This window comes from Mustela nivalis (genome assembly GCF_964662115.1).
Source record: "Mustela nivalis genome assembly, chromosome: 10".
NCBI lineage: Eukaryota > Metazoa > Chordata > Mammalia > Carnivora > Mustelidae > Mustela > Mustela nivalis.
The window spans coordinates 6,434,253-6,452,688 of NC_139029.1; the positions used below are offsets into that span (position 1 = coordinate 6,434,253).

The 18,436-nt window shown below is 43.5% G+C and overlaps 1 protein-coding gene across 2 annotated transcripts in view; it reads left to right on the plus strand.

Moving 5' to 3' along the window:
- The window catches only part of UBE4B (ubiquitination factor E4B), a 122,395-nt gene that overhangs the window by 88,178 nt on the left and 15,781 nt on the right, over positions 1-18,436 (plus strand). For both annotated transcript variants that reach the window (XM_082685376.1, XM_082685375.1), the window contains 6 exons: positions 2,428-2,566; positions 6,827-6,926; positions 8,154-8,281; positions 9,145-9,243; positions 10,163-10,398; positions 18,309-18,435. In XM_082685376.1, the coding sequence (XP_082541502.1) occupies positions 2,428-2,566; positions 6,827-6,926; positions 8,154-8,281; positions 9,145-9,243; positions 10,163-10,398; positions 18,309-18,435 (829 nt within the window). The remainder of the gene's footprint in view (positions 1-2,427; positions 2,567-6,826; positions 6,927-8,153; positions 8,282-9,144; positions 9,244-10,162; positions 10,399-18,308; position 18,436) is intronic.

Below are 18,436 nucleotides of genomic sequence, written 5' to 3' on the forward strand. Positions count from 1 at the left end.
TAAAAACTTCTTATTTGGGCGCCTGGGTGGCTCAGTGGGTTGAGCCTCTGTGTTCAGCTCAGGTCATGATCCCGGAGTCCTGGAACCGAGCCCAGCGTTGGGCTCTCTGCTCAGCAGGGAGCCTGCTTCCCCCCTCTGCCTCTGCCTGCCTCTCTGCCTACTTGTGCTCTCATCTAGCTGTCAAATAAATAAATAAAATCTTTAAAAAACAAGCAAACAAACAAAAAAACGTCTTACTTGGCTTAGCCAAAGTCAAATGGATGTATAGAACAAGTAGAAGGAAATACACTATTCAGACTAAAAAAAAAAAAAAAAGAAGAAGAAGAAAAAAAGAAAAAGAAATGTAATAGGGATGCGTGGGTGGCTCAATTGGGTTAGGCAGCTGCCTTCGGCTCGGGTCATGATCCCAGGGTCCTGGGATGAGTCCTACTTTGAGCTCCTTGCTCAGCAGAGAACCTGCTTCTTCCTCTCCCTCTGCCTGCTGCTTCCCTGCTTGAGCTCTCTCTCTGTCAAATAAATAAATCTTTTAAAATATATATATATATAATAAAGATGGTAACAGAGACTTAATTATGATATAGATTTTATATATACCAATTAAAGTTCTCTTGAAATATTTCATAGATCTTGATGCATCGATGGTATTAAAATATGAATATTTTAAAGGTGTTACGTTTTTGATCTTTTTCCTTTCTATGTGATAAGACATACTAATGACAGATATCAGAGCCCTATGGCATTTAATTTTTAAATATTATAAAATCATTCACGGAATAGGATAGGGGTTCCCTGCCTACCTGGCAGCATTGTGATCAGATGGGTACACGCGTTCTAGAGAAACATGGAAACTATAATAAAAACTAGTATCTGATGAGCAGTAAAGTTAGTGTTTGATTAGTATCACTTGGATGAGTAGTAACTAATATCATCTTGGAATCATATCATGGACTAGTAAATTCCAGAAGAATCAAGGGGTTAAACATTTAAAAATATATATATACATGTATTTATATACTTTATATATATCTTTTATTTTTTTATTTTTATATTTTATATGTATAATATAAAAATAAAGAAAACATGAAAAAACTGAACAGAGGATTTAACCCAGCCATGAAGGAAACAAATTTATAATGATTTAATAAATGAAACATATCATCAGAGACGATATGTATATACAGTATCTTAGATAAATATGCTTTTTGTAGAGTGAGATAAAATGAGTATGCAGAATTAAAGAATGGAGCAAAATATGTCTTATGTTTGATAGAATCATGCCTTTCAAAATGTAAACCTGTTATAAATGTATAAGGCCCAAACTGAATTCTACCAAGAGATAGTTTTCTTTTGGGGGACAAAAATGTAAGCAGTATATATCATAGAAAATAAAAGATACTTGCTGGAAAAAATATACCAATAGGAATTAGATACAAATTGAAAGAAATTAAGGTTATTGTTGTATATGTGTAAATTATCCAAAAACAGGGGCGTCTGGCTGGGTCAGTCGGTGAAGCTTGGGGCTCTTCATCTCAGAGTTGTGAATTTGAGCCCCTACATTGTTGAGTGTAGAGATTACTTAAAAATAAAGTCTTTAAAAATAAATAGCTAAATAGATAATCCAAAAACCAAGTGATAAGATAGAATGTAAGTTTGTTAAGAAATAGATGGAATTTAATGAATTTATTTAATGAATTCTAATTTATACCAACAATTTTAACACTGTCATTCTCAATAATTTTATGTTTTAGAATATACTCCCAATTCTGGGAGTGGAGTGATTTTTCATACAGATCTTCCAAACACTGTTTATAATAGAGAAGAATTAGAAGCGGCAGACATGCCCACGGTACAGAAATGGCTTTGGAATCTGTAGATTAACATAGTCTATCAGTATTTTGAGATTCAAGGTGATGTTTCATGGCCTGTGTTGAATTATAGGAATGGTTATATAAAATACATCAGGAAGACTTGTAACGACAGATTGTTGATGTACGTCTATGCTAACATTTAATCAGATGGGGCAAAATACCTAATCATTCAATGGAGCTCATAGGAATTCTGTGCTGCTTATAACTTAGTCTATATATATATTTTTTAAGTTTTTTTTTTTTAATTTATTTTGTCAGAGAGAGAGAGAGCGAGAGTGAGCACAGGCAGACAGAGTGGCAGACAGAGTCAGAGGGAGAAGCAGGCTCCCTGCGGCAAGGAGCCCGATGTGGGACTCGATCCCAGGACGCTGGGATCATGACCTGAGCCGAAGGCAGCTACTTAACCAACTGAGCCACCCAGGCGTCCCTTAGTCTATATTTTTTAAAAAGCATCCTTAAGCTTCTTGAAAATTCAAGTGTAATTCTGTCTTAATTGTGCTTTTCGCCTGATTTAATCTTGTTAAAGCCTTTATTTAGGGAATCATGTTATTTTTCCTAGATGGAGATCAGCCTCCATTTTCTGAGCCGAAATTCCCTACAGAATGCTTTTTTCTTACCCTGCACGCCCACCACCTCTCCATTCTGCCAAGCTGCCGTCGCTACATCCGCAGACTCCGGGCCATCCGGGAGCTCAATAGGTACGTACATGACCCCATGTCCTGGGATTGCCCGAGGTATGAAGAAAGCAGTTCTCTTGTGACCAGTGGATTCGAATGCCAGGAGTGAATATGTTGCAGTGAACCATCTGCTTCTGGTTCCCTGTCCACAGTCCTCAGTCCACCAGAGTCTTTATGTGGCAGAGTGACCCAGCCTTGGTTTCAGAGAGATTTCAATACTCAGTATGTGGTTTTAGACTTCCCTTAACTTTTTTTACTGAGTGTGGTGTTGACCAGGAGGCCCTTTAAAGGATCTCCTGGGTTCCAGTCATTCTCCTCCTCCTCTGGAGTCTGAAACAGTAACTGTAGTTTCTCTTGATAAAAAAGATCATTGACCCCTGCCATCATGAAATTCTCTGACCCCTGCCATCATGGAATTCTCTTTTTTGCATGTTGGCCTATGGCATAAGGAACCCAGAATGGCCAGGTAGTAGCCATCAGTTTCCCATTCATTAGCACCATTGCTGTGTTTCTTGACCTAAGCATTTTTCCCCATGTGCCAATGCCTCCAAATAAACAAATCACAGAAATAAGAACCAAACACATTTCGAAACAGGTCCTCTGGAATAATAATAGTGTGGCCACTGCATTTGGTCCAGGACCTATGTACATGTCTGGCTATGAGAAAAAGTATGTCATATCTCTATCTGTAACTCTGTATCTCTTTGTATCTATCTTGCTAATCACCTGTTAATGCTCATGGTTACTCTGTAGATGCTTTAAGATTTTCTTTCTACACTTATTTGTGTTGTTGGTAAATGGTGTCAGTTTTCTTTCCTACACTTTTTTTCTGTGCCTTAGCATACTGGCTATAACTTCTAGTAAAATCTTGACTAGAGGCAACTTTCTTCAAATTTTTCTATTGTTCTAATTCAAGAGGGGAGAGGTTTTTTTTGTATGTCCTCTGTTATCAGATGAAGAACATTTCTCATTATTTCTAGTATCTTAAAAGTTTTTTATTCCTAACAGAAGTTGAATTTTACTAAATGCTTTTTCCAAAGCTATTGAAGAGATCAGGAATTTTTTTCTCCTCTGTTCAGTTAATGTGGCTGAATTATATCAACTAGTTTTCTGATGCTAAACTAGTCTTTCATTCCTGGAATAAACTCAGTTTTTATATTATTGCTTTTATAGCTCATTGGATATTCAGTTTGTTAATACTCTGTTTAGGATTTTTGAGTCTATGTTCAAAAGAAAGATGGGCCTACCATTTTCATTTCTTGGTACGTCTTCCTCAGGTTTTGGTATCATGCTTGCCAATATTGAGTTGGGGAGTATTCTCTCTTTTTATGTTCTTTGGAAGAGTTTATTAGGGGCACCTGAGTGGCTCAGTTGTTAAGCATCTGCCTTCTGCTCAGGTCATGATCCCAGGGTCCTGGGATGGAGCCCTGTGTTGGGCTCCCTTCCACTCCCCCTGCTTGTCTGTCTTTCCTTCTCTCTCAAACAGATAAATCTTCTTTAAAAAAGAGTTTATAAGTTATTTCTTTCTTAAATGTTTGGAAGCATTCATTGATAAAGCTATCTGGGCTTAGAATTTTCTTTATGGGAAAGTTTTTGATTATGTGTTTTATTCTGTTATTAGATATATGACTATTTACACTTTTATTTTATCTTGTGTCAGTATTTCTGTGACATCTAAAGCTTCAAAATTTCTAGGCTTGAAGTTGTTCATAACATCTTTTTATCATTTTAATGTCTGCAGGTTCTTCATTATTTCCTTCTATATACTTTTAGTTTAAATTTGCTTTTTGTTGATATTTCTGTTGCCTCTTAAGATTGGTACATATAGGATGCCTGGGTGGCTCAGTGGGTTAAGCCGCTGCCTTCGGCTCAGGTCATGATCTCAGGGTCCTGGGATTGAGTCCCGCATCGGGCTTTCTGCTCAGCAGGGAGCCTGCTTCCCTCTCTCTCTCTCTGCCTGCCTCTCCATCTACTTGTGATCTCTATCTGCCAAATAAATAAATAAAATCTTAAAAAAAAAAAAAAAGATTGGTACATATATCATCCATTTTCAGCCCTTATATGTGTATTTAAGGCTGTTCCTTTCCCTCCAAGCCTGGTTCTAGCTGCAGTTCTCAGTTTTGGTATGTCACATTTTACTGATCAGTTCAAAATATTTTCTAATTTTTATTATTTCTTATTTGAACAGTGGGTTATTGAAAAATACATTGTTGAAATTCCAGATTCTTGGGGGATTTGTCTGTTTATCATTTGTTATTGATTCCTAGTTCAATTTCACGGTGGTCAGAGGACGTGCTCTGATTTGTGTCCTTCGAACTTCATTGAAATTTGCTTTATAGCCCAACAGGTACATGAGTAAATGTTCCGTGGAGACCTGAAAAGAATGTGCTTTCTGTGTCACTTACTGCACGGTGCATTTGTTGGTTAGGTCAGGCTTGTTCATCTTTTATTCAAATTTTCCTCCTATTTGCTGATTTTATCAGCTTATAATATCAGTTATTGGGAAAGGCTTATGCGGTTGCAAGCTGTGATTGTGAATTTGTCTGTTTCTTCATCTTGGAGCCCTGGGATCCCATCTCTTTTACTGACTTTGGTTGATCCATTTCAATGGTACCATCAACTGCGTTCACGCCCAGGCGACTGTGGACGGTCACTCTTGTGCTCAAAGATGTTCCCCTCACCTGTGTGCTTTCCAACACTGTGATAGGAGAGATGTCCTCTAGGATATGGGGGGAGAGAGAGGCAGGTTTGGGAGGAGGGGTTGTCTGAGCCAGTCATCCGTGGTGTATCTATCTGAATATTCTCAGCTTCTTAAACTTTAGATTCCTTCCTCTGAATTCTGTCAAGGGATACCAGCTAGCCCAGCTTCACTCTGCATAGGTCCCTGTCAATGCCAAGTTTGAGTCCACTAGCTGGGTGCACATTTCAGACCCCTTCCAGCTACTCACGACCATCTTGAATCCAGGGTCTCTGGTGGATGTAATGGTGTCCGTGAATTTAGTCCTACACAGAAGGGTGTTCGCATGGTTCACTCTTGCAGATCAGGCAACTCCAGGATCCGTTCCACACACACTCCCGCGTTCTCTCCCCACAAATGTGGTAGGTAGAATAACGATGTCCCAGAGATGTTCACGTCCCTAAGGAGCCAAGGGTACGAAAGGGAAGTATTAAGTCCCAGTGCTTTGAAATCTATAGTGGCTTGTTTGAAAAAATAGATTTGTCTCCACAATGGTTGTCATTACCACCCTCTTGGAAGCTAAACAAGGCTTCCTTGCACTTTTCACAAGCCTGTCCCGTGCGGCTCCCTAGAGGCAGGCTGCCAGGCCCGTCAGCCAACCCACGGGGCTTCTGAGTGTCTTCCAGCCCCACCTCCCTCACCCCAAGCTGCAGAGACGGGTGCCCTGTGGCAGTTTCCGTGACTGCAGTCAGTCTGTCAGATCGTCATCAGTTCTGGGGAGGGCTCAGGTATGTACCCAGAGTTCGCCTTTGAACCTGACCTGGCAGGAAGCTGTTCCACGGTTCATCCTGACCGTAGAGCCTCTGTCACTGACTCAGGCAGAACTCCTCCGCCACTGTGCTTCCAGAAACGCTGTGTGGCTGCCACCCTCAACATGCTCTTCTGCCTCCAGCGAGGGATCACTACTCGATGGAAGCTTAGGTCGTGGGCAGATTCACTGGCAGCAAGGGAGTCGGGGAAGGTGTAGTTCCAAAAAATGTGCCAACCTCCAGTTTTCCATAATTGTCTCGACAGAGAGGGGTTGATAGAGCATTAGGTGAGCCAGTCTCTAAAATATGCCGCACATGGCCTGACTGGCAGCTGGTATTTGGGCGGGCATAGGAAGGAGTAAAGGAGCATGCCGCAAAGATCATTTCCAAGAAGAGCATTCCACGTGGAGGCAACGGTCGCAGAAGACGGAAGGGCACTGGCATTGTCGAACCAGCCTTTGGTTTGGGGTAACTGGCCAAGGCCTAGTAACCGTGAACCTTCAGGCGGGACTTCTTTTTCTCCCTCCTAGGAAAAGAAGGGAACGATGTAAATAGTGTATTTCTTTCCAAAAGAAATGACTAAATGTCATTAAATGTGAAGTACCACCAATTTTAAGACATTCGTTAGATCAGGAACCCTAAGAAAGGTTCTGCCAACGCATGACAGGAAATACTCTGACTTTCAAGGTGCTGGAGGTAGGAGGAGATGTCTGACGGTCCTCGACAGGGTCGGACCAAGTCGGTAAGAAGGATCCGCGTGTCTTCTTGGGTTTGACCTTTAGTCCTTGGTTTCAGAACCGTGGAGGATCTGAAAAACAATGAAAGCCAATGGAAAGACTCCCCACTGGCAACTAGACACCGCGAGATGCTGAAGCGCTGCAAAACTCAGCTTAAGGTTTGTGCGACCGATGGGAATCGTCACAGCCCAGCTGCGCGGCAGCCGTTCTCCTACCAGAATGTGTGCCTGCGCAGAGCCCCGTAGTGTCCTTTTGCCTCTGTCGTTCTTTCCCCTGAAGATGAAACACTGGACTTTCAGACCAGGTGATGATCTCACCCCGGTCTCCCTGCAGGATTTAAATCAGGACAGAATCTGCAGGTGCTTTGCCAGTGGCAGTGTGAATTCTTCCTGGTTTTATCGTCCTCGGTTGGCCTTCACCTGCCTCACTTAGCCCTTCTGCGAGGTTCTCCCCCTCCACTGCCCCCCAGCTCTGTGACCCAGTGTGCCAGCCATGCATTTTCACAGTGTGTAACCGAGTGGATTTGTGGCCGTGGGAAGACCCCCCCCACCTTGTCCCTCCTTCATTTGTCGTTAAAAACGATCCACTGCACAGAACCTAACTGTGGACAGGAAGATTTCTGCTGGTGAGACGGATGCTGAGCAAAGGCTGTACAAGGGAGTGTAGACCGCTTACTTACGCATTTATCTTGTGTTTTTGTTCAAATTCTAGAGCTGAGTATTAGCGGATTCTGGTTTCTCTTGATTAGTAGGAAGGTATATGGACATTTTAACTTCGATTTCTGGGGCAAGTTAAGTAGATTTTGCTTTATTTACTAATAGACAGTACCTGCTGAGGTGCAGAATACACCAGGATCCCTTTTCTGGTGTCTGTAGACCCCCGTGAGCACCCCACAGACCTGTCAGAAGGAGCCTGGAAACTGTTCAAATGGACACGCCGATGCGCATGCGTGCCCGGGTTTCCTTCTCACAACTGTCCTCTGAGGCAGGTGCGGGACCATCAGTGGACAAACATTTTGTCCAAGGGCAGAAGTGGTGACCTGGAACTTAGATGCAGATCTGTCTGGCTTCTATCCACTCACCATCTCTGTCTGACGCCCATCAACCCTGTCCCCCAGTCAAGCTATTTCAATTTGACAGGAAGACCTTCTTTTTGAACCTGAACTATGTGCTCAGCCTTCCGTCCAGTGGTTTGCACGGTGTACTTCTGTATCTCTAAGAACAAGGAAAGCTTTGGGGACGTGACCAGCATATTATAGTTAGTTAGAGACGAAGCTCGCGAAAACCCTAGAACCTCGAATCTCCTGGCCTGGTCCCTGGCCAGTCGAACCTGCCGGCACTTGGCCGCCGACTAATCTGTGGGTGGGGGCGTACCTCCTTCCGCAGAAACTGGTACGGTGCAAGGCCTGTGCTGACGCTGGTTTACTTGATGAGAGCTTTCTGAGAAGATGTTTGAATTTTTATGGCCTTCTCATCCAGCTGCTGCTCCGCATCCTGGACCCCGCCTATCCCGAGTGAGTGTGCCCCTCCCGTCTCCCCTCCGCCCTCCTTGTCTTGGCTGTGTTGTCTTCACTGTCCCTCAGTCCATAGCTGAAACCCAAACCCTTACTTTATCAAGGATCTGTTCTTCAGTTTCTAGGTTGTACCTGTACAGACTACAAAATCCGTAATATTAATAAGTGTTTTCCCAGGGATTACAGTTAAGAAGGGAATGTCAGCACCTCCTAGTTAAATTCTGACCTGGTTCTTTTTTTACAAATCAGCTAGATTGATAGAAAAGGAAATCTGTACGTTGGAAACTAAAACCTGGAGATAACAGAGTATTAGGTCCTTTCAGGGACTGGGTGCAGGAAGATACCCAGCCAGTTTTACTAGTTTATTGTTTTACTAGTTTATTATGTGAAGTCTCTGGATCGACTGATGTTGTTAAGTTTGGCCCAGCGCCCTCTGCAGGAGCCGAAAATGTTGTGCAGCTCAGTTGTCTCAAAACAGATTGAATCGCATAAAATGACCAAATATGACCCTTCTGTTTCCTTCCTATTTTACTATACTAATCTTAATGGAAAATCAGTAAGAGGAGAAACGTCTCCTGCACACCCTAATCCGTCCACTGTCTTCATTCTTCCCTGTTCATTTCAGGCTCTGGTCTCCTGGCTTGTGTACCTTCTCCGTATTTGTGTTCTAGGAGGCTTTTCCCCCCATTAAAATATTTAACTTGTAATGGCCATGTCACAGTCCTTAGGGTTTCAGGTGCCAGGATTTTGTGTTTTTTTGGTTGGTCGGTTGGTTAGTTGGGGTTTTCTGCGGAGGGGTTAGGGGGTGGTTTCCAGGTGCCATGGTTTTGTTCTGTAACTTGTGATTTTATTCTCTTTGACAGTATAACACTGCCTTTAAACTCAGATGTCCCCAAGGTATTTGCAGCATTGCCTGAGTTTTATGTAGAAGATGTTGCTGAATTTTTATTTTTTATTGTACAGTAAGTACCTTTGACATACTACATGGTTCTAATTTGTTTTTGTACGTGGCGTGTACATTGTATTATGAACTACATTGCAGCCCTCCATTTTATGCCTAAAATTCTGTGTAACTGCTGTAAGCGAATGCTGCCTGGAGACTGGAAAAATAAATCCAACTCTGGCACTAAGCCAGTTCCAATAATATCTTCAAGACAGGAGCAGGATTAACAATGCCGATAAGAATGTACTCTCTGAAAATTGAGTTGAATTTCTAATAATTGAGTATGTGTTTCTGAGAAACAGAAGGAGCAAACAGTTTATAAATATCTAAGTGAACATTCAGAAGCCAGAAATACCCACATCTATATTTTGTACTGAAATTTTTCTCAATTATAACACTGGAGAAAGCTTACAAGGAAATGCCTTGAGTTTATAACTGGCATTTCAAGTTTGTTTGTTTGTTTGCTTGCTTGTTTAATTAAAACAACTGCCAGAAAAAATTTTAGGGGCCCCTGGCAAGCGCAGTCAGTGGAGCGTGCGATCTTGATCTCAAGGTCATGAGTCTGAGCTCCACACTGAGTATAGAGAGTACTTAAAAATAAAATCTTTTTTTTTTTATTTTTTTAAGTTTTTTTTGTTGTTGTTTAAAAAAAAAAAAAAAACTCTTTTATGAACCTTACCCCATAATTTAATCATGGTGGCTTTGGTTTATTTCCTAAAATAATGTAAGTTACTGTAACATGCTTTAGCCAGTAGACACAGTAGATTTAAAGTCTATCTAGTTGCAAAGTCAGTAGTCATTTGAAACTGAGCAAGTTCAAGGGAATTCAGCATCTTGGCTTGTAGACCTGTTGGCCCCTTCCCTGCTCGATGACCCCAGCGTCCACACAGCTAGAGCTTCTGGGAGCTTCATTTCTTACTTTTTTTGCCTTTCTCCAGATACTCTCCTCAGGTGCTTTATGAACCCTGTACTCAGGACATTGTGACGTTCCTTGTTGTGATGTTGTGTAACCAGAACTACATCCGAAATCCGTATCTGGTGGCCAAACTGGTAGAAGTCATGTTTATGACCAACCCTGCTGTTCAGCCACGAACCCAGAAGTTTTTTGAAATGATCGAAAACCATCCTCTCTCCACCAAATTGTTGGTCCCTTCACTGATGAAATTTTATACAGGTAGGTTCTGGGTATTTGGGTAGGCAAGTGGATGGGAGTTGCTCTAAATCTGGTAGCTAATATCCTGATGGCCTCTTCCAAGTGTAACCTGCTTAACCCCGCCACTGGCAAAGCAGGTTACTGTTGCTTAGTTTAGATCAGTGGACGTATCCATGGACCATTCTACGAGCTGGTCCCTGATGATGGGGCAGGATCCACTGTAAGTCAGATGCACTTGCAGCTACTTTTAGAAATCTGTCGTATAACTCAGAGTTTCTAGAGCGTGAGTAAAACAAGAAGCTTGTTAAAAATGTTTATTTTCGAGCCCCACTCAGATCTGTGGAATCAGGATATCAGGGAGCCTTCCCTCGTTCACTAAATCTATGAAGGTTTATTGAGCACCTGCTGCCTGCTAGGCGCTGGGTCCCACTGGTGAGCAGACAGAGCACGCATCAGACTCTCTGCAGGGAGATCCTCCACTGCCGGATGAATTGGATTCCGAATTGTTACGGAATTTGGCTTTTGAACTAACAGTGTGTTTTCATCAAGCTGATGACCTTGAGACCCCTTAACCTGTCTGCCAACAAAGGCATAGGGTTGTACTAATGGCACATTTTCCTTCCAGCTGGTACATGTTGCAGGAAAGGAAGTGCGTCTTGTCTGTCCTCTGTCAAACCTAGCACATTCTGGGCACTCGGTGTCTTCAGCATTTAGTAGAGTGTACTTACTGCACTCTTGGGAGAAACACTGGCTGTCTGTGAGTGCAGTTGCTTGCTGTTCCTGCAGCCGCAGAAGTTTGAGGATTCCACTGTGTCGTGACAGCCCTCAGTGGTAACCATCCTTTCCCTGTTGACCAAGACCTGCTCCTGCTCCTTTGGAGCTGGTGCCATCCCCTCTCTCTGCGCTACTGAGGGTTCCAGCGGTCTGCCTGCCTCCTTTGTCCTTTTGTCACCACGGCTTTGTAACATCTAGTAAGAGTTCAGCTGACTGGCTGGCTCCATTGGGAGATCATGTGACCCTTGATCTGTAGGTTCTGAGTTCAGGCCCCACATTCAGTATAGAAATTACTTTAAAAAATGAAAAAAAAAAAAGTTTTTTTTTCTTCCCAACCTACTGATTCCTCTTAAAGCTAAAGCAAGTAGACAAGCACTTGAAGTTTCACTAACATCCTTGCTTTGGCAACAGCAGGGGAACACTCCTGGGTAAAAAGCCTCTTTTTCACTCCCCTTAGTCCTGGTAGGGAGGACCTCCGTCCCTGGTAGAGAGGGCCATTCAGGTACAAATGATGAGTCATGTGTGTACGGGACACGACCTCATTCAGTGTCTTGCACATATCAGGCTTAGTCGAAGATAATTCTGCATTTCTTAAAATAACAGTAAGGCATCTCTTTTTACCCATTTCTTTCTTTTTTTCTTACTTTCTTTCTTTCTTTTTTAAGATTTTATTTATTTATTTGTCAGGGGGAGAGAGAGCACACAAGCAGGCAGAGTGCCAGGCAGAGGCAAAGAGAGAGAAGCAGGTTCCCCGCCAAGCAAGGAGCCTGATGCAGGGTTCGATCCCAGGACCCTGGGATCATGACCTGAACCAAAGGCAGCGGCTTAACCGACTGAGCCACCCAGGCGTCTTTCTTTTTAAACTTATTTTTTAAGATGAGAATACCTTATAACATAGTTGTAGCAAACTACACTAACCTACAAATACTGTTTCATCTCCCCATTAGCTGTTGTGCAGAATCAGCGCTATGAAATTCTCTGAGAATGTAAATTGGTAAAACTTTTTTTTTTAAAGGCCTTATTTATTATTTGACAGAGAGAGACAGTAAGAAAGGGAACACAAGCAGGGGGAGTGGGAGAGGGAGAAGCAGGCCTCCCACCTTGCAGGGAGCCTTGATCCCAGGACCCTGGGATCACCTGAGCTGAAGGCAGATGCCCAACGACTGAACCACCCAGGCGCCCAGTAAAACCCTTCCGAAGGGCAGTTTGGCAGTCCACACCAAAAGCCCTAAAAATGTGTATATTCTATGTATCAATCAGGGTCCAGTAAGGAAAATAAACAGTTGACCATTGAGCAACATAGGAGTTAGAGACCCCTCCCCCCCACCAGGCAGCCAAAAATCCACTTTCACCTTTGACTCCCCCAGATTTATTAACAGCCTGCTCTTGACCAGAATGTTAGATTTACTGTGTAGCACCTTATTGGTAACATCAGCCGTCAGTTAACACATCCCTTGTACATTATGTGTATTACACACTATATTCTTAAGAGAGAGTAAGCTAGAGGAAGGAAAACGTTATGAAGAAAATCTTAAGAGGGACACCTGGGTGGCTCAGTCAGTTAAGCATCTGCCTTCAGCTCAGGTCATGATCCCAGGGTCTTGGGATCGAGCCCCGCATCAGGCTCCCTGCTCAGCAGGGGATCTGCTTCTCCCTCTCCCTCTGCCCCTACTCGTGCTCACTTGCTCGCTCTCAAATAAATAGAAATAAAATCTTAAAAAAAAAATAAGGAAGAGTAAATACATTTATGGTTCCATGTATATATTTATTGAAAAAAAATGTGTGAGTGGCCCCGTGGAGTTCAAGCCTGTGTGGTTCAGGAAGCAGCTGTATGAAGAACTCAAGTAGACACTGGAGGACAGAAAGGCAAGTGAGAGCTCTGGCGTAAGGCAGGTTACGAGTTCAGGAAGCAGCCGTCCTCTGTCTCCAGAGCTCGGGGAACCCAAGGAAGAGGCTGGAGGGAGTAAACTAGCTCGAATGAGGACCAGGACAGAATGGGGACCTAGGTCTCTGTGGAAGGGCGCTGCCCAGCTGGTGTCTCCGAGGAGCGCAGGCTTCCTAGTTCTGCCACGGTGGACCTGAGCTGGAAACTGGAAGCGGCTGGTGCTGCGGGAAGAAAGAACCACTGTTGCTGACAGGAGCAGCCAGCCTGTGGCCAGGGACCAGGTCCCTGCTCGCCTGCAGCGCCCCCTATTGGCGAACCCAACGGAGGGCCTGCTGGCAAGGGGAAGCCTGCAGAGCCCCAGCCCCAGCCTGGCAAAGCCGAGTATCAAGGGCGGATTGGGGGCCCCGTGACAGCAGCTAAATAAATAGCTCACCCTTTTGCATGCAAACTTAATTTCTAGTCATCTGTTCCGTGGGGGTAATTATGAATGTGTGTGCATGTTTACAGTGATACTGCAGCATCATTTATAATGCAGTGCAGGGAAAATGCTAAAAACAGCCTAAATTTCTTCCAGCTGTGGATGAATTAAGTAAATTACAGTTTATCCATAAAGTGGGTCTATATGAGCTGTGAAGAATAATGTTATTTACATTAAATGGTTAAGTCATCAGAAGTAAAGAAAATGCCAAGTAATGAAGCAGTATATACAGTAGGACCTCGTGTTGGTAGACATCTGTACGATAGAACGTATACCACAATAATAACAGAGATGGTTCGTTTTGAATGGTAAAACTGTGAATGGATTTATTTCTTTTCCTTTTTAAAAAATTATCTAACTGGGGCACCTGGGTGGCTCAGTCAGTTGAGTGTCTGTCTCCGGCTCAGGTCATGATCCCAGGGTCCTGGGATCGAGTCCCGTCTCAGAGGACTGGGGAGCCTGCTTTTCCCTCTGCCTCTCTCTCTCTTTGTCTCTCATGAATAAATAAATAAAAGCTAAAAAAAAAATTATCTGAACTTACTTTGCAGTAAACATGTATTGTTAGTATTAAAAGTAAAAAGTGTTTAGTTAAATGTGGTTTTTTTTTTTTAAGTTTTTATTTATTTATTTATCAGACAGAGATCACAAGTAGGCAGAGAGGCTGGTGGCAGGTGGGGGAGAAACAGGCTCCCTGCTGAGCGGAGAACCGGATGTGGGGCTCAATCCCACCACCCTGGGATCATGACCTGAGCTGAAAGCAGAGGCTTTAACCCACTGAGCCACCAGGTGCCCCTAGTTAAATGTATTTTATACTCAGTAAGTGCCCTGGGCCTGTCACTGTGGCTTTGGAATAAAGCATGGGGGTGCCGGGGGGGGGGGCTCTTTTGGGAGATGCGTACTGGGTCTGGCAGAGCCCCACTAGTAAGATCCAAGAAGCTCCTTTTCCCTTTTGCCACTAAGCAGTGTACCTTCTGGCCCTGGACCACGTCTGCAGTCCTAGAGAGATGATACCCTTACTAATAATAGCCACCACTTATTGAATCCTCACTAATCCTTTCACTTAATCGGCACAGCCATCATCAAGATGGGTGCTATAAATATCTCCCGTTTTCCAAATGAGGAACCTGAAGCTTAGAAAGGTCCAGAAGCTTGCTGAAGGTCAACAGCTAGTGCATGGCAGCAACTTCAGCAGGTGGGCCTTAGCACAGGTGCTCCTGCCTGATGCACTATTACTACTGTGGTAGCAGGGAACCAGTCCCCAGAGAACCCTCCAGCGGGACACCACAGACAGCCCCCCACTCATGCATCAACCCCATAATAAGGCCTGCGGAGGGGCGCCTGGATGGCTCGGTGGGTTAAGCCTCTGACTTCGGCTCAGGTCATGATCTCATGGTCCTGGGATGGAGCCCCACATCAGGCTCTCCGCTTAGAAGGGAGCCTGCTTCCCCTCTCTGCCTGTCTCTCTGCCTGCTTGTGATCTCTGTCAAATAAATAAATAAAATTTAAAAAAAAAAAAAAAAAAGTCCTTCTGATTGAGGTCCACAGTCTCAGACGTGAACTAGAGATGGGCATATGGACCGGGCTCCTCTTTTCTACCCCCAGAGAATATCCTAGCTTTGGAAATACTTAAGATCCAATTTTTGTTTCGAAAATAAAATTAAGTTCCAAAATCAGAATACTTTATTTATACCAGCAGTCAGTTCCTTAAGGAACAGCTTTCCCAACCTGGCTACTCAGAACTTAAAAGAACACTGAGCTCTGAATCAACAAAGCCAGCATTAACCCAAGTTGATTGAGTCTCTGACTCTGCAAATACTTAAGACGCTCCTACTGTGTGTCAGCCCCGGTTTTGATGCTCGGGTGGTGCAGATGGCTGGTGAGCCCCGTGTTCTTTTTGAGAAATAGACATGGAACCAATAAATAAGATACATTCAGGTGGTGGGTGTGGGAGGGGCACGATGCTGCTTTAAGGAGCGCAGTCGGGGAAGGTCTCTGAGACGGTGACTCTGGAGTAACATGAGACGGAAGAGTGAATCATGTGCAGATCTGAGCCACAGCATGGCAGGCAGCCAGGACAGCAAGTGTAAAGGCCTTGAGGCCTGGGCAGCTTAGTGAGATCGAACAAGAAGACCTACAGGAGGGAGCACGGCGAGTAGCAGAGCACAAGGCCCCCAGGATCTAGTTCATTTCAGGCCTCCTAGAACTCGGACTTGGGAAGTCGAACTTGGGCTGCCACAGTTTCGAGGGAGCATGAGGAGTGAAGTTTTTTTTTGTTTGTTTTGTTTTTTAAGAGTGAAGTTTTTTAAGTGTTGGCAGTACTTGGCTTCTGCTGTGCCCAGGAAGTGGTAGAGGTATTATGGGCGATACTGAGGGTATGAGAGGCTCTATATCAGCCCCCCAGCGTCTTTCTCAAGTAGACTCCGTTTGCATCGGCTCTCCACACTTCAGTTCACACTATTTTTAATTAAAGATTGATTTATTTGAGAGAGTGAAAGAGCACATCCGAGCAGGGAGAGAATCTTCAAGCAGACTTCCCACTGAGCGCCGAGCCTGATGAAGGGCTCAGTCTCGCCACCCGTGAGACCACGACCTGAGCCGAAACCAAGAGTCAGACGCTGAACTGACTATGCCTCCCAGACGCCCCAGTTCACACTTTTTCCTGCAGTTAACAAAATGACACTTAGTTCATTGTAAAGAAAGCTTGACCTAATGAATATGCATGTGTGCTTTTAGGTCTTTGTATGATAGGTGTTAATTATCTTATGCCTCTCATTTTTAAATAACCTTTCTTTTCACCAAAAAAATATGTTCATTGCAAAATAGAAGAAATACCAAGAAGAAAAAAGAAGTTATTGATAGTCTCTGCACTCAGAATCTGTTAACATTTTGGTCTGTATTTTTTTCCAGCCAGTATGTATGTGTATGTATGTATGTATATGGGGTGTGTGTGTGTGTGTGTGTGTGTGTGTCGTTTTAAATATGATTGGCCCCATTCAGTAACCTGTGTTTTTCACTTTCTGTATGACAAATATTTTTTCATGTTCTCCATTGGGCATTTGCATTTGTTTTTTTTCTAATACAAATAGTAGTGTAGAGATTATCCTGGGAGATCAGTCTTCGAACCTGCCTGCATGTGTTTTCTGGAATAGAATTGGTGGGTCAGAGAGATGGGCTCTTTGGTGGTTTGTGATCCAAATTGTCACATTGCCTTCAAGAGGTTGTGTCCCTGCTCATTCTCATGAGCAGTCAGAAGGTACCTCTCACCCAGGTGCTCGCAGGCAGTTTGGTCATTTTTGTAATACCTGCGAAGTAAAAATGGTATCTTATTTTAATTTATATTTTTATCTTTTTCTTGAGCCTTATTGTCTTTATTTGACAACTTTCTCCCTTTTTATTTTTAATTTTTTTTATTTTTTTAAAGACTTTATTTATTTGACAAAGAGAGATCACAAGTAGGCAGTGAGAGAGGAAGGGAAGCACGATGCGGGACTCATCCCCGAGACCATGACCTCGGCTGAAGGCAGAGGCTTTAACCCACTCAGCCACCCAGGCGCCCCTCCCTCTTTTTAAAACTTGTTGTAAATTCAGGAACTTCTCGGACTTCAGCCCTTTGTCTTTCGGATACCTAAGTCTAACCTTTGTTCCATTTTAATTAGCAGGACATGAATGTCGGTGATCGGTAAATTAGTGATGAGCACATGGGATTTTACTGAACTTGTCTCTATTTTGGTACATGTTCGAAAATGTTAATTATACAAAAGTATTTAAAATAATACAGGCATATTTCAGAGATACTGCAGATGCAGACCCAGACCTCTGTAATAAAGCAAATACAAGAATAAAGGAAGTCAGATGGATTCTTCTCATTCCCAGTGCGTATGACAGTTACACTTACACCGCACTGTGGTCTGTTAAGTGTACATTATCATTCTGTCCAAAATAACGATGTACATATATCTTATTTTGAAAGTATTTTATTGGGACACCTTGGTGGCTCAGTCAGTTAAGCATCTGCCTTCGGCTCAGGTCATGGTCCCAGGGTCCCGGGATCGAGCCCCGCGTCAGGCTCCCCGCTCCACAGGGAGGCTGCTTCTCCCTCTCCCTCTGCCCCTCCCGTCGCTCATGCTCGCTCACTTGCTCACTCTCAAATAAATAAAATCTTTTAAATAAGTATTTTATTGCTGCATCATCTGAGCTTTTAGCGAGTCATCATCACTGATCACCGATCACCGTAACAAATACAGTGATAATGAGCAAGTTTGAGATCTTGCGGGGATTACCAAGATGTGACCCAGAGACACGAAGTGAGCAAGCGCTGTTGGAAAAATGGGGCAAATAGACTTGCTTGAAGCAAGGTTGCCACAAACCTTCAATTTGTTAAAAAAAAAAAAGAAAAGGAGGAGGAAAGAAAGAAAGAAAAAACAACTTATAAAACTGCAGTAAAATGAGGTAGGCCGGTAGTCACATTTAATAGGTATGTGACCCTTAAGAAAATTCCACCCGGTTTTGTTTTTTTTCCTGGTCATTGATGAATGGGCGCTGTGCCAGGGGTATAAGCCGCTTCGTGAGCCCAGTTCATTTGGTGTCGTGTCATTGCCAGACCTTTGTGAAGCCTGTTTCTCCAGAACCGCTGCCTCATTTCTGTCCTGCCTTACGTGTGAGAGATAGGGGCACAGTCTTGTCACATCCTGTATTTACAGATTTGCATGCACTCGGTAACATCCTGGGCACAGCGACTGCTTTTAGAAAGGTAGATGGTCCCCATGCTTCAGTCTCTTTCTCTCTCTTCTCTAGACGTTGAGCACACCGGAGCCACCAGTGAGTTCTACGACAAGTTCACCATCCGCTATCACATCAGCACCATTTTTAAAAGCCTTTGGCAAAACATAGCTCACCATGGCACCTTCATGGAGGAGTTCAAG